The sequence below is a fragment of the Carassius gibelio genome, chromosome A22 (assembly GCF_023724105.1).
Source record: "Carassius gibelio isolate Cgi1373 ecotype wild population from Czech Republic chromosome A22, carGib1.2-hapl.c, whole genome shotgun sequence".
Lineage (NCBI taxonomy): Eukaryota > Metazoa > Chordata > Actinopteri > Cypriniformes > Cyprinidae > Carassius > Carassius gibelio.
The window spans coordinates 11,459,303-11,473,577 of NC_068392.1; the positions used below are offsets into that span (position 1 = coordinate 11,459,303).

The following is a 14,275-nucleotide window of genomic DNA, read 5'->3' on the forward strand; positions in this document are numbered from 1 at the left end:
TATATTTTAATTAAACACCTTTAATAGTTTCATTAAATATATAAAACATACATATTTATATTCAAAGGTTTATTATTAAAACCATTCACAGACAACATCGATACTGTGTGGAAACTACTTGGAAGAAAAGGGTCACACAAAAAAACATCCGGGTACAGCATTTTACCTGGAGCTATTTAAATGTTACTGATCCTGTAGTTAATAGTTACTATTCCAGCACTTGATCTTTACTGTTGTTGGTAACATTCAGTAGTCTATTACATGACAACAGTTCACCGATTACAGTTTTTGACAGTGATGCTTATAATGGACTTTATAATGCATACAATAATGCATAGCCTACTAAATTATTTAAACGGCTATAAACCATTGTTTAGGTCAACAGAAAACGTCATGAAACGAGACAACCAGTCCCAATATATACAGCCTAAAACAACTTCCCCTGTGACAACTAGCCCCTTTCTAACTAAAAAGAAATTTAGTAAATCAAAACAGATTTCTAAAACTATGTAAACAGCTTTACTTAATTGGTGGGGAAAAAAGTGACAGCCATTCCTTGTTGTACCGCTCTGCAATATGTGAAATGCAGTGGCATTTTCTTTGTTCTGGAGTTAATCGTGATTGAATCGTGACAGCATTTGGGGAAACTGTTCCTTAAAATTACAGCATAACCTACATTGTTATCTTGATTGCTCATTGCCACCTGTGAACATGGTGGCAATGAGCAATCAAGATAACAATGTAGGTTATATGCTGTAACATATGCCTTTATAAAATTACGAAATAGGTCAAAAAGGAAGATGGAAACATTTTAAGGACAAATTCAGGCCTTAAATGAATTCACCACAGAAGATCAAATAGAAAAGTAGATGAGACAGAGAAGGAAGTGGATCTAATGCTTTGAGGATGTGACATCACTCACTAGGTTTATGGTTCTGGAGGAGAATAACAAGGATGTAAGTTTCCGCCTTACCAGACTTCTAACAAATCCTTTCAACAAACAACTCAACAGTTTGATTACCTCAGATGGAAGTCCATCTTACCCTACATGTACATTTTTAACCAACTTTTCCAACTTTGGATGTCATTTCTAGTGAGAACGTAGTATTGTTGTAATTACATATATGCTTAGTCATCATCAAAGCTCTCCCAGTTAGCACATATAAGTCTGGAAGATGTCTGTTAAAGACTGCTTCATCTGGAAAGCATCTGCATCTTAAGATGTAAGTTTCACATACATTTTATTAAATCATAAACTTCTTAAAGACATTTTCTAAACAGCAGTGAGGCAACAAGTCATCTGCCGAAGTTTTCGGATACAGCCCTGAAGTTTTGAAGCCCCGGAAGGACTGCTCTAGGAAGGACTCAACCTCATTAGGATGCATCCTTTCATTTGAGAAGCACCTGCATGTGTCAGCTCCTGTTTGTCATGCATAGCTGATTTGCTTTTCCTCTCCTCGGTGGTTTGGCGCCACCTTCAGGCAAGCCTCGAGACGATAAAGATGCTATGCTGTTCACCCAGGATTGCACGGAGAGCAGTGTTTAGGTGTGAAACAGCGAACTTTAAAAGCATTTACTCTCACTTCATCTGCGCCACAGCCCTGATAGCACACATACATCACGGAGACGTGAAGGGGAATGAAAGGATACAATTTAAGTCATTCCACAAGTTGTTTTTTCTGTTTAGTTTAGGTCAGTTCTCACACCATTCCTTTGTTGCCTTAGATTTGTGTTTGAAGTCTTTATCATGCTGAAAGATTCAATTCCTTTTCATTTACAGATTTTGTAGATCTTTTTTTAATCATACCTGATTCACCCTTTCTTTTCCTTTCATCTTTGGTTTGGCGCCACCTTCAGGAAATATTGATAATGTACCGGATGTCATGCAGTTCATTGCTCTACCAAATATGTCACTTCATGGCAAAAGTACTTGAATTCATTTACACTTTTTTTAAATCGAACAATATTAACTCTAATACTAATTTATTTAAATACGTTTTCAAAATAAAATGTTTTCATATACTGAATCTTCTGTATTTATTTGAAGTATGCCATAAAATATTTCAGGTTTTAATTTTAACACAGGAAATTATATGATTTCTTTGTAAACCAGCGATGCTGTGTAGTGTGAGCCAATATCAGAAACAACAGCATGAGTGCTTCCTGAACATGAGAGCATGCTTTCTCATTTATTCGGCCACAGTAGTGCACTTGACACCCAAGAAGGTTTGCAGTATCTGGACCATTTTAAAGCTTGACAAAAGTTGTCAGAGAAAACAAAAGAAAGGCGTGGCTGTTGTATAGTTTTGCATAATGTTGTCACTAGTGATAATTATGATTTCCACACATTAATTCTATGAATGCTTTATATTTACTTCAAAAAAATATAAAAAAGTGACAAAAAAACATCCTTAAGAAATGAAATCAGTATATTCATGAAGAAATAACAATAGCTGTGTCATGTTCATGTTCAAGTTAGGGCTCTTGCAGTGTAATTACGTAAAAAAAAAAGAACAGTTCACAATGGCAGGAGTGATTTCTTTGTTTCTGACATCCATGTTACAAGTGCTGTTAAATGACTTTGTGACCTCTAGTGGATTTTATTGGTATAACATACCTCAATCAGATGGAGATGGCTCAGAAATCAGCTTGAGTTAAGTTAGGCACTCATGTAATAGTGGCATTTTATAACAGCAATCATATAAGGGTGGTGGAATTGCCAAATACTAATAATAATAATACATATTTTTTGTAATGGATAAATATAAAATATATAAAAATGTTAATTATTAAATTATTTTATACATACAGTACAGTAAAAATAAAAATGTTTTATCTCTATGTGTGCACTAATTTAAGAAAGACTGTATCATATACTGTGATGTATTGTCAATCTGATTATGTGATATCCATAGATTTATGCCCAGTGGTTCCAGGATCTGGACATACATCAGATAACTCAGCTGAAGAGAAGTTATGTAGAGGCTATTTGTCATCTCTGGGCAGACAAAGGCTTTAAGATTTGTTACAGACGGCGCAGAGAGTATCAGCTGCTAGACTCCACCAAATAGTAAGTGTTCTTCAGAGAGTTCCTGGCACTAACTGCATTTCTGTTTATTTCCTCTTTCCTGATGCCAGTGCATGCACCAGATATTATGCAAATAAGACTTTCATAAGCAATTCTATGGAACATTGATTTTAATTAAAAGTGTTTGAATTCTATGTTCTTTATAGTTTTATTGATAACTTGGAGCGCATCGCAGCTGAAGGCTACATCCCAACACCTCAAGATGTTCTTCAAGTCCGGTTCCCCACCACCGGCATCACAGACCACTGCTTTACTTTAGAGAAGATGACTCTCAGGTACAGCAATGAACGACCGAACCCAAACTTTATGTGTAATAAAAATGTCTTTGCACTATTTTTCATCCATTGACACAAGCCGATCGATGCGTGCATCTGATGCCTGCGTCTCCAGAAGTTTGTTGTTTCCTCTCCTCCATTTCTAGTTTCAAAGTAGATTTACAGAAATACATCTCCTGTCATTTCTGTGTAATATTGATAAATCTGTGCACTTTTCTTCTTTTTGGCTCAAGAAACTGTATGGAAGAGAGTTTCTCACTGTTAATAATAATAATATTAAACCCCAATCGCACCTTCATCATGACACTCCACATCAGACTATAACATTGCTCTCAATGCATATCCCCGTGCATTCAGAAACACTACTATTTTATGGATTCACATTTGTGTTCTCTCCAGCCAAATGAATGTTTAAGCATTATTTATAACTAAGCACACTTGGACTAAATGTAATTGTGTAAATGTACTCTTTATTTTGCCTAACAAATAATCTATATTTTAAATACTAAACATGTCAATATTTTAGAAAGGGAGCTTTTGAATTGCTTTTTGATGTGATTACTTGATGTTGAAATTACTTAATACAGTAAAAATCACATAGACACTGCAAAAGCTATTTATTTAAAGGGGGCATTTTAAAATTATTTTATAGCGATTCCTGGGGTGCGCTTCTAATCTTAGTATGGTTGTTTCATCAAAAACATAATGTTGATATGAATTGTCATTTTCTACTGCTGTGAGACTTCCAGTGTGAAACCCCACTGCTATGATTGGCTAACATCTTTCATTATTAAAATGAGCATTACATGTGGAACTGTGTCTTGCAAACTTTTACTGTGTTTACTATAACAGCCGCAAAGATGAACCATAAAGTGTCGATTATAGCGATGTTTTTAGAACTACTCGCATTGCATCAAAGGTACAGTAATGTCTACTGAGCACACGACGCAATGATCTCCTGATCGCAACAGAATTTCCGCAATCTCAAAATAAAAATCATCATACAGTAAGAAGCACAGTAAAAACAATGTAAACAATGGTTACCAGTATTATTTGAAATATATTATCTTGTGTTTAACTGAAAAAAGAAACTCATACAAGTTTGGGACAACTTGAGGCTCAGTAAATGATGACAGAATTTTCAATTTTGGGTGAACTATTCCTTTAACTCGTGATCCTGGTAGAGCATTGTGTTAGCAGTGCAAAAGGTTGTGGGTTTGATTCCCACGAAACACATGTTAGGTAAGTCGCTTTGGATAAAAGCGTCTGCTAAATCCATAGCAAACAGCAATTCCACAGCAATGACCTTCACAACAGATATGCTTCACAAACAGCAACCTCCTCATCCTGGAAATGAACATTATCACGTACTATTGTGCCATCATACTGGTCTATAATTGACAATTCTGCTACATCTATTCAGTAAAAGCATTAAAACCAACAGTAAACCATTGTTATGGTCAAAAGAACCCAGAATATGTTGTGTGACACTGTACTGGTTCTGCTTGTATAAAATATGTCGGTCCCTTTAAATAGCTACTAGGCTTGGCAGAATAATGTCAAGAAATGTCATTCCTCTGACTTCCTTTGGTTATCTAATGCTTTGTAACATACCCAGCATATTACACATTAAAGGCAGACTTTCAGGAAATGCAAGCGGTTTGTCTGTAGTCAAGGAACAATAGACAAACATCTATAAGGGAAATCTCCTTCAAGGTGGCATATCCACTGTCCACTTTGAGCAAGATGGATGTTGCTTCCCATTTCACGCCGTAGGTTTTACTAATACAGGTGAGTGTTTCTCTTGTCCTGTTTGCTGTCATGTCATGTGTTCATTGCTTTGTAAAAGTTTATTTGTTGTCCATAGAAGATCTTCTCCATTTCCGTTTCAGTCAGTGATTGATGTGTCTATAATTGTGAGCTATTGTTCACACTGTTAGTGGTGATGCTAGGAGCCAGTATCACCCAACAGAATATGTACGGTTAACATGGATATCTATTTTGAGTGTAGCCTAACATTAGGCTTTCATACATCAATTGAATTAGAAGTCCTACGTAATACAAGGCTGTGCCCTTTTTGAACACAAGACACTCTCCAGATAAAGGGCTGAATGGGAAATGCATCAATGTGTCTGTCCAGTAACTAATAATGAAAGCGCAGTTTGACGTGAAGCGTTTCAGTTGCTCACGGTGGACTGTCTGACTTAAACGGACAGTTCCCTCAAAATGAAAATGTTGTCATTGTTAAACACCCACAAGTTATTCCAAACCTGTAATAATTTATTTCTTCTGTTGAACATAAAAGAAGATACTTTTAGGAATGTGAGTATCTAAAAAGTTTCTGTTCCCCAATAACTCTGACAGTATTTGTTCTCTTCTTTGGAAGTTATTGAGGACCAGCAGCTGTTAAGTTACTCACATTAGGCCTATTCAAAGTATCTTTGTTTGTGTTCAACAGAAGAAAGAACTTAATGCTGGTTTAGAGTAAATTATGACAGGAGTTTCACCTTTGGGTGAACCATACTTTAAAGCGACAGACACATCTGTGCTTCTAAAGGTGTAGGCCTATATATTGTTTTATTAAAATTTGGATAGTCTGTTAATATTCCATACATTATCCGAGCTTGGTAGACATAATTATTAATATTGTTTAGACATGATTAGATGGATGAATTAATAGATTAGAATTAACATTAGATATTTATCATTAATTTTCATTATATAATAAATGATCATATATGTCATATACAATTTGGCATTTTAAAAAGCTTTAAAAAAAATTCTAAATTATTTAGATAACAATTTGGACAAAATAAATGAGATAATAATGTTGTCCTAATTTAAGCAAATGAATTATAATAATAATAAAAAATCATCACATTCAGGTAACAGCTGCAGAACTGTCAAAAAAGACTAATACTAATTCGTAATTATGATTAATCAAATTTAAAACAACAATATTAATGTGTTCTGTTGCAAGTTTACACACTTGAGCATGTTTTCTCAGGGTCTATTGTTGAGCTGTGAGTTCTTCACTGATTATTTGTCCATATCAACTCAATTTTCAGAATTTTTTTTTTAATGGCCAGCTAGTTCATATTATTTCTTCTGCACCAATCAAAAGGTTCCAGAAAAAGTCTTGCAAAAGGCTTTGAAGCTTTGCATGTAGCCCAGCATTTCAGAGACTGAAAACCTATCTTAATAAGCGTGCTCTGTAATCAACTCTCTGGGTTTTCCTTTTCCAGCATCCGGTGGTTCAAGAAACCCACACAGCCAAATCTGCATTTAATTAATGATGAACATACTACTGTACATGGTCATTTTGAAAGAATAAAAAGTCATGCTGAATATTGTTTTTGTTTTTATAGTTCCTCTAATTCTGTTGGAGAAATGGGGGTTTACTCCTGCTGTCCATGGTTCTGTTGCTTGTCTGAAGAGCAGAGGAACGCCATTTACATAAATCGTGAAATCAAACGCATCCTTTCAGAGCAGAAAAAACAGAGAGATATCAAGGTGCTTTTATTAGGTGAGATGATTCGGTCTGTCTTAAATCAGAATTTAATTCAAATTAGCAACATGCTGATTCATTCCAACTGATATGTTTCCTCTAAAACTGAAAGCGAATTTAATCATAGACGTGAATGTCATAAGAGGTTTGTTACATCATCTCTTGAGAGTAACTTCCTGATATGTGTTCATGTAAGAGCTGATTAGACTTGTATAATAACCGTATAATAACTTACATTAATAAATATAGTGCTTAATGGAACATTACTTAATGTATAATCAAAGAGTTAGAAACGTGAGATAATGTGCTTGTTAATGTTTGCTAATACACTTATTAAACATTATATAATGTTCAATCAAATCATTATGTGAAATGCTTACAAATGCAATTAAACTTTCATTGAACTGAAAGTTAATCCAGTGTAAAGTTAAGTGGAGTACTGTGTGCAGGTTTTTATGTTGAAACATGATCATTTGGCTTTTATTTAGGCACGGGAGAAAGTGGAAAGACAACGTTTATGAAGCAGATGAAAATCATTCATGGAAGCGGATACTCAGAAGAGGAGAGGTGTAGCTACACGAAGCTGGTTTTTCAGAATGTATTCCAAGCTATGAGTACAATGACAGACGCCATGAAGACCCTAAAGATCCCCTTCTCCAACCCACAGAGCGAGGTGATCAAGAGACAGAGTGTGCTTTTAGAGCCCGTTGATTAATGAGGGTCATTATATTTCAACAATTGCATACTTTTTTATTAAAGGGGGGGTGAAATGCTATTTCATGCATACTCAGTTTTTTACACTGTTAAAGAGTTGGATTCCCATGCTAAACATGGAAAAAGTTTCAAAAATATATGGGTCCTAAGGCACTTCTGCCGGAAGAGCGCGCACTCCAGTATAGCAGAGCACTGAGAGCACAACAGACTTCACTGATCAGAGCGAGAGATCGAAATGTCACAAAAGGAGTGTGTTTTTGGTTGCCAGGGCAAGACAACCCTGCACAGATTACCAAAAGAGAAACAGCATTAAGGGACCAGTGGATGGAGTTTATTTTTACAGAGCATCAACGGAGTTGTGCAAGTGTTTGTGTTTGTTCCCCTGCATTTCGAAGATGCTTGTTTTACAAACAAGGCCCAGTTTGACGACGGATTTGCACATCGTTTATTTCTTAAGGATAATGCAGTCCCAACGATAAAGGGTCACGATCGTGTGTTGGAACCACAGGCGGTGAGTAAAACTGCTTCAAATATCTCTGTGTTGTTAACTTAGCTATCAGTGCCTAAGCACATCAAGTAAACAACATGCGATGTTGTCATCAAACTGCACTTTCCACATGTACACCTTAAAAAAAAAAAAAGACGACATAAAGTGGAACTTAGTCATTTTCCAAAACCGCTAAGCAAATATATACAGTTTCAGTACATACCACATAGAGACGTCGTTGCTGCTGCTCTCGTTCAGTTTCAGCATCGGGATCTGATTCTGGATCATAAATATACGCCGAATCTGACTGTTAGCCATGGTTTGTTTTGGATGTTTTTTTCCTCACGGTAATGTCACAGCTTCCACATGCTCTCAACGCAAAAGCCTACTGGCGCTCGTGATTCTTTAGCTCCGCCCACACGTCACGCCTCCAGCCGGTCGTGTTTTTCCGGGAAAAATGGGTACAGACTATCTTTCTCTTATGAATATAATAAAACTTGGAGTTATGAAGGATGCAGTACTACTCTATAGGTACTCAAGATTAACAGGATATTGAGTGAAAACGAGCATTTCACCCCCCTTTTAAAAAAAAACAGTTGTTATCTATATGCTGGCACCAATTTAAGAAAGACTGTATCATATACTGTGATGTATTGTCAATCTGATTATGTGATATCCATAGATTTATGCCCAGTGGTTCCAGGATCTGGACATACATCAGATAACACAGCTGAAGAGAAGTTATGTAGAGGCTATTCGTCATCTCTGGGCAGACAAAGGCTTTAAGATTTGTTACAGACGGCGCAGAGAGTATCAGCTGCTAGACTCCACCAAATAGTAAGTGTTCTTCAGAGAGTTCCTGGCACTAACTGCATTTTTGTTTATTTCCTCTTTCCTGATGCCAGTGCATGCACCAGATATTATGCAAATAAGACTTTCATAAGCAATTCTATGGAACATTGATTTTCATTAAAAGTGTTTGAATTCTGTGTTCTTTATAGTTTTATTGATAACTTGGAGCGCATCGCAGCTGAAGGCTACATCCCAACACCTCAAGATGTTCTTCAAGTCCGGTTCCCCACCACCGGCATCACAGACCACTGCTTTACTTTAGAGAAGATGACTCTCAGGTACAGCAATGAACGACCGAACCCCTTAACTATAGAAGTTATGCTGGCATTTAAAGGGACAGTTCACCCAAAAACTGTCCTCATTTTTTATCTTCCATGGAACACAATAAAATATATTTTGAAGGCCCAATGTAAGCTAAAATATGCTTCCATTTTAATACTTAGCTTAGGATTTAAAATCAATTATATCGATAAACCCTTTATGTTGTCGCCAAATAACCTGTTGTTTTAGACCCCACTGACTTTTATTTCAAAGGAACAGTATGGACATTCTTCAAAATATCTGATCTTCTTTCTCATAAAAACTGAAATCTTAAATGTTTGGAACAACATGAGGATGATTAAATGGCAGCGTTTCGATTTTGGGGGTGAATTATCCCTTCAACTATTGATAATATCATGTCCTAAAACACTAAGAAAGCCTCTGCGCTATTCGCACACACTTCAAGTGATTTATTGTGTTTACATAACTGACAAATAACCTCAGGCAAATGAGTTAACTCGGCAAACAAGACTGAATTTTCAAGGAAATCAATGTGAGTCATTGTTTGTCATTAGAAATGTGACAAAAGGAAAGAAGGAACTGATTTCAGGGACAAATCTGGGGCTGTTACGAATCTACCTCGGCAAGATGAAATAGAAAAGTGGATGACTGAACTTGATTTCTGGTCTGTCTTTTTCAGGATTGTAGATGTCGGGGGTCAGAGGGGACAAAGAAGAAAGTGGATCCATTGTTTTGAGAATGTGACGGCAATCATATTTTTAGCCTCCCTCAGTGAATACGACCAACTCCTTGAGGAGAATAACAAGGATGTAAGTGTCTGCCTCTCTCCTCATATGCCCTGTCCTTCTATTTTAATATTAATATATCTGTATAATCTAACTCTCTTTTTCCCCCAGAACCGCATGGAAGAGAGTTTGTCGCTGTTCTACACCACCATCAACTCAACATTTTTTGCTCGTTCATCCGTCATCGTCTTCCTGAACAAAACGGACATCCTGGCTGAGAAGATTCAGTTCTCAGATCTAAAAACATACTTTCCTGAATTCAACGGTAGTTTGGTGCACATTACATGAGATAAAAGACAAGATTATACATGCATCTCTTGTTTATCGTATCTGATTCCCTCTTTCTTTTCTTTCCTATGTGGTGGACGCCACCTACAGGCAAACGTAGGGACATTCAAGATGCCATGCTTTTCATCAGAAATTTATACAAACAGAAAGCGGTTTCCTTCGAAACTAAGAACTCCAAAAAAATCTTCTCTCACTTCACCTGTGCCACAGACACTAAAAACATCCGGAAAGTCTTCAGTGACGTGAAAGAGGACGTCCTCCTCGATGCCTTAAAGAACTCTGGAATGTTGTAATGAGCCAAAGGTGCACCTTCAAGGCACTCGGCATCAAACTGCCAATGCCAATCCATGTACGTTCAGAAATACTACTATTTTGCGGAGGCACATCTGCATGCTCGTGTTAGCAATATTTGTACTGTAACTGGACACACTTGGACAAAATGTAATTATAGGTTGATTTTTATTTTGCTTAACTAATATATATTTACATGTTAAACTCGGACTGTTTTATTAAGGGAGATTTCAAATGGTTTAAAAGCCATGTGATATTAATGAGGAAAACTGACTTTAAAAATCAGTGTGATGCCAGTTTTTATCATTAAAAACATGGCTCAGAAAAGTGGTTTGAAAAGCTTTAGCATCAATTTGTAAATAAATGCAATGAAATTCACATTTTCATGTGACTTTGATGTCTAAAAATAACTACTAAATTAAGTTTCCACTAATACATTTTGGTAATCCAAAAGCACAATCCAAAAACAGGCAGAAGGCCATGTCCAAAACAATAACAACAGGACAAAACACAGGCAAAGGATAATCCAAAAGACAGGTATTAATTAAGAGTTTGGAAGAGTCAATAGCAACTAAGAAGAGGATCTGAGAAGAATAAGGTTGAAGAAGATCTGAGATGTGGGCAGGAGCGAGACCACGCAGTGCTCTAAATACAAATATTAAAACCTTAAACTCAATTCCTTACTTTACAGGTAACCAGTGAAGCAATGCTAAAATAGATGCAGTATGCTCCATCTTTTCTGTCCCTGTCAAAAAGCAAGCTGTGGCATTCTGTACCAGATGCAAAAGTAAGGACTGAATAATTCCAGCATAAAAGGAATTAATAATCTAATTTTTTTGAGGTGAATACATGAATGATAGTCCCTTAAACTGCAGAAAGCTGGCTCTTACTACAGAAGTTTCTGTCAGTGGAGTTTCATTCCTAAATTAATGGGTGCTTTACTGATGCAACTGGGTGAACGACTGAATAAGTATTTGCTCCTCAACCACTAAAAAAATATGTATGAATGTGTGTAGTATGAATGTAATTTTGATGTAAAACATCTGCCATGTTGTCTTGGTCATGTGACCTACCAACGTTCGTTTATGCACAAATCTTTTTCTGTGGCTTCATGAGATTGTTAAGTGTCAGAATCTTCAGAATCTTTGACAGAGGTAGTAGTAAGCCATTCAGATACTTTTTGCCTGCTGTTTCTTGTATATTGTCAATTTGGACATACTTATCTTGTTACATACTGTTTTTGGCAAATGAAGGGAAGAATGCATCTTATACCCTTAGCCTGTAAACACTATTTAGGGGACTGCCATTTGTAGCTGTGTCTGACACTATGGGTTTTTCCTTTTCCTAATACCCACACCTGTGGTCATAGCACTTGACCACTGGTCTGCTTACATCATGTATTTCCAGAATTTGGCCCCCAAGTGTTCAAGTGTGCATTAAAACAAGTGCGGATACAACTTTTGATTACCCAATGGGACACTCTTACAATGGTGTTGTAAAAATGTTTTACTTGTACATTTTGTATTTTCAATACTTTGCACTTTAAAGTAAACTTTCAAAGGTACTTTCAGTAGTCACTATGTAACATCCAACATTATTTAATTGTGTTTCTAATTAAGTGATAAATAATGTGTCAATAAAAATGTGCAGCACTATGTTTTACTACCAAATTTATATGCAATATCTACTTAATTTAACTTATTCTGTGTGTGTTTATGGCACTGAGTTTGGCATTTTTCTAACCTGGGACAGCACTTCTTGTAACGTCCATGCACACTAAAGTGGTAAAGACTTCAAGTGTGAGTATTCAATCAGAGCATTTAATTAGTGGAGTAATGTAGGAAATAAAGAATGAAGAGTTTATGGGAGTTGTTTTTTTTTTTTTGATGTAGCATCAATATTTTTTAAACAAATCAGTGGAGTGAATGAATTCCATTCTCTAATAAATGTTTTGAACGAAATGCATGCATGCAGTCACTTGTTGCCACCCACTGGCGTAACAGAATAACCTGCAGAAATCCCCACCATACTGTGAAAACTGACAAACTGGATAGAGCCATGAAATGTCCTCGTGCTGTTGGAACATTACTCAGTCAAGACAACTGACTGTTTTATAGACTGTAGCTTCAGTTAACACTATACCAGTCAAAAAAGCTAAATGAAACACAATGTTGAGGATTTCCAGGAACCCTACACATACACATTAACAGAATATCACCGATTGTTAAGGGCAATAAGGACCCAGTGTCTTCTAGTAACCAAAAAGCCAGAACATCTCATGACCGTTTAAATCTATAATGCAAAAACAGGGGATACATACATTTTCCATTGAAAAGAGGTCGTTTAACAAAAGCAATAAAAAGTCATAACCTACAAAATCTTGTAAATCGAAGCACATGCATCTAATTTAAAGCAGTTCAGCAAATCCAAAACATGTGAATCATTTTAATATCAAAACTAAATCATCCTTGTATGCCTGGATCTACATCTTGATTGTATTGCATTTTGCGCGTGCAACAGAGGATGAGCTCTGCCAAGAATTTGGATTTGTGAGTGAGCAGCAATTCCACAACAACAGCCTTAACAATTTAACTCCAAATTTACTCCAAAGTTTGTTTTGAATCTAATTGCCATAACTTAAAGCATAGCTTACTTTCCAGGTCACCTCTTCCATTCATAACAGCTGCCCATCACATTTTTGCTTGTCTGAGTTTCTATTTCTAATTCACTGAAGCATCATTGATGAGTTATGAATTGTCTCTGTACAAAAAGCAAAAAGAGTCTGTTATGCTGATTTATACTGCAAACTGGTATTAGTAATATGTTTTAAAATGTATCATAATCATAAAAAGCACTGCCTTGTAGCACAAACAGTTTTACGGTTTACTGCATTTGGTTATTCTTTATTATTTAGCTAATGAAGCAGAACTCTACATTTAAAAAAAAAAAAAGGCTTACTCTTTGCATTGCACATAAAGTGGATGCAGTGTAAAAATGACTTATTGAATTTATGGTTTGGAATCGGATAGAAGATGGACAGGCTTGTGCTGCAGTTCCATAGCTGTTTTGTCCTCCAGGTCTTTGTGTCTGAAATCTCTGAACAGGTTATCGAGGAAGGTGCGTTGATATTACAATTACATTCCAGTTTGGTTGATTCTCCTAAACTGTAAAAAAAAAAAAAAAAACATCCTTTCTTTCTCCAGGACTTTGACTTACTTACCTGGTTCCTATGGCAATACTGTATGTGAACTATAGACAATCTCAATATCTCACAACTCTGTGAAAGGCCTGATAAACCGGTTCTGCCTTCAAAGACAAAAGACAGACTTCCAGACCCCAAGAGAGAGGAGTGTCAAATACCTGCACAGCTATTCAAGAAGCTAACACCACTTGTGACTTCGAAAGCAGCTTTTATGCTTTTCTGCCTGTTTTTCTTCAATATGATACTCAAAACTGATAATCTACACTCAACTGCTTAGGTCAGTCTTAGCAAGCACTCTCAATTGTGTTCACTATATTGATTATTACAGCTAAGGTTTATCGTGCATTCCACTGACAAACGGATGTGTTTAAAAACTTAGTAACCTGTCTAAACAGACAGCATTTTTTGGGAGATAGGATGCCTAAAAATGCTGACTCGCACAACCCTAGAGGGGTGGGCGTTCACATCGGGCGCGTTCTCGTCCGTTCTTTTCGGTTTATGTA

General features: G+C 36.3%; 1 protein-coding gene across 1 annotated transcript; it reads left to right on the forward strand.

Annotated features, from left to right (window-relative positions):
* The first annotated feature begins 929 nt into the window (after positions 1-929).
* LOC127942460 (guanine nucleotide-binding protein subunit alpha-15-like) lies at positions 930-12,325 on the forward strand. The gene is made up of 10 exons (XM_052538159.1): positions 930-956; positions 2,916-3,070; positions 3,235-3,363; positions 6,732-6,889; positions 7,360-7,544; positions 8,755-8,909; positions 9,074-9,202; positions 9,886-10,015; positions 10,103-10,256; positions 10,370-12,325. The coding sequence occupies exons 1-10, from the start codon at positions 930-932 to the stop codon at positions 10,570-10,572; spliced, it is 1,425 nt and encodes a 474-aa protein (XP_052394119.1). The 3' UTR covers positions 10,573-12,325.
* The last annotated feature ends 1,950 nt before the right edge of the window (positions 12,326-14,275 follow it).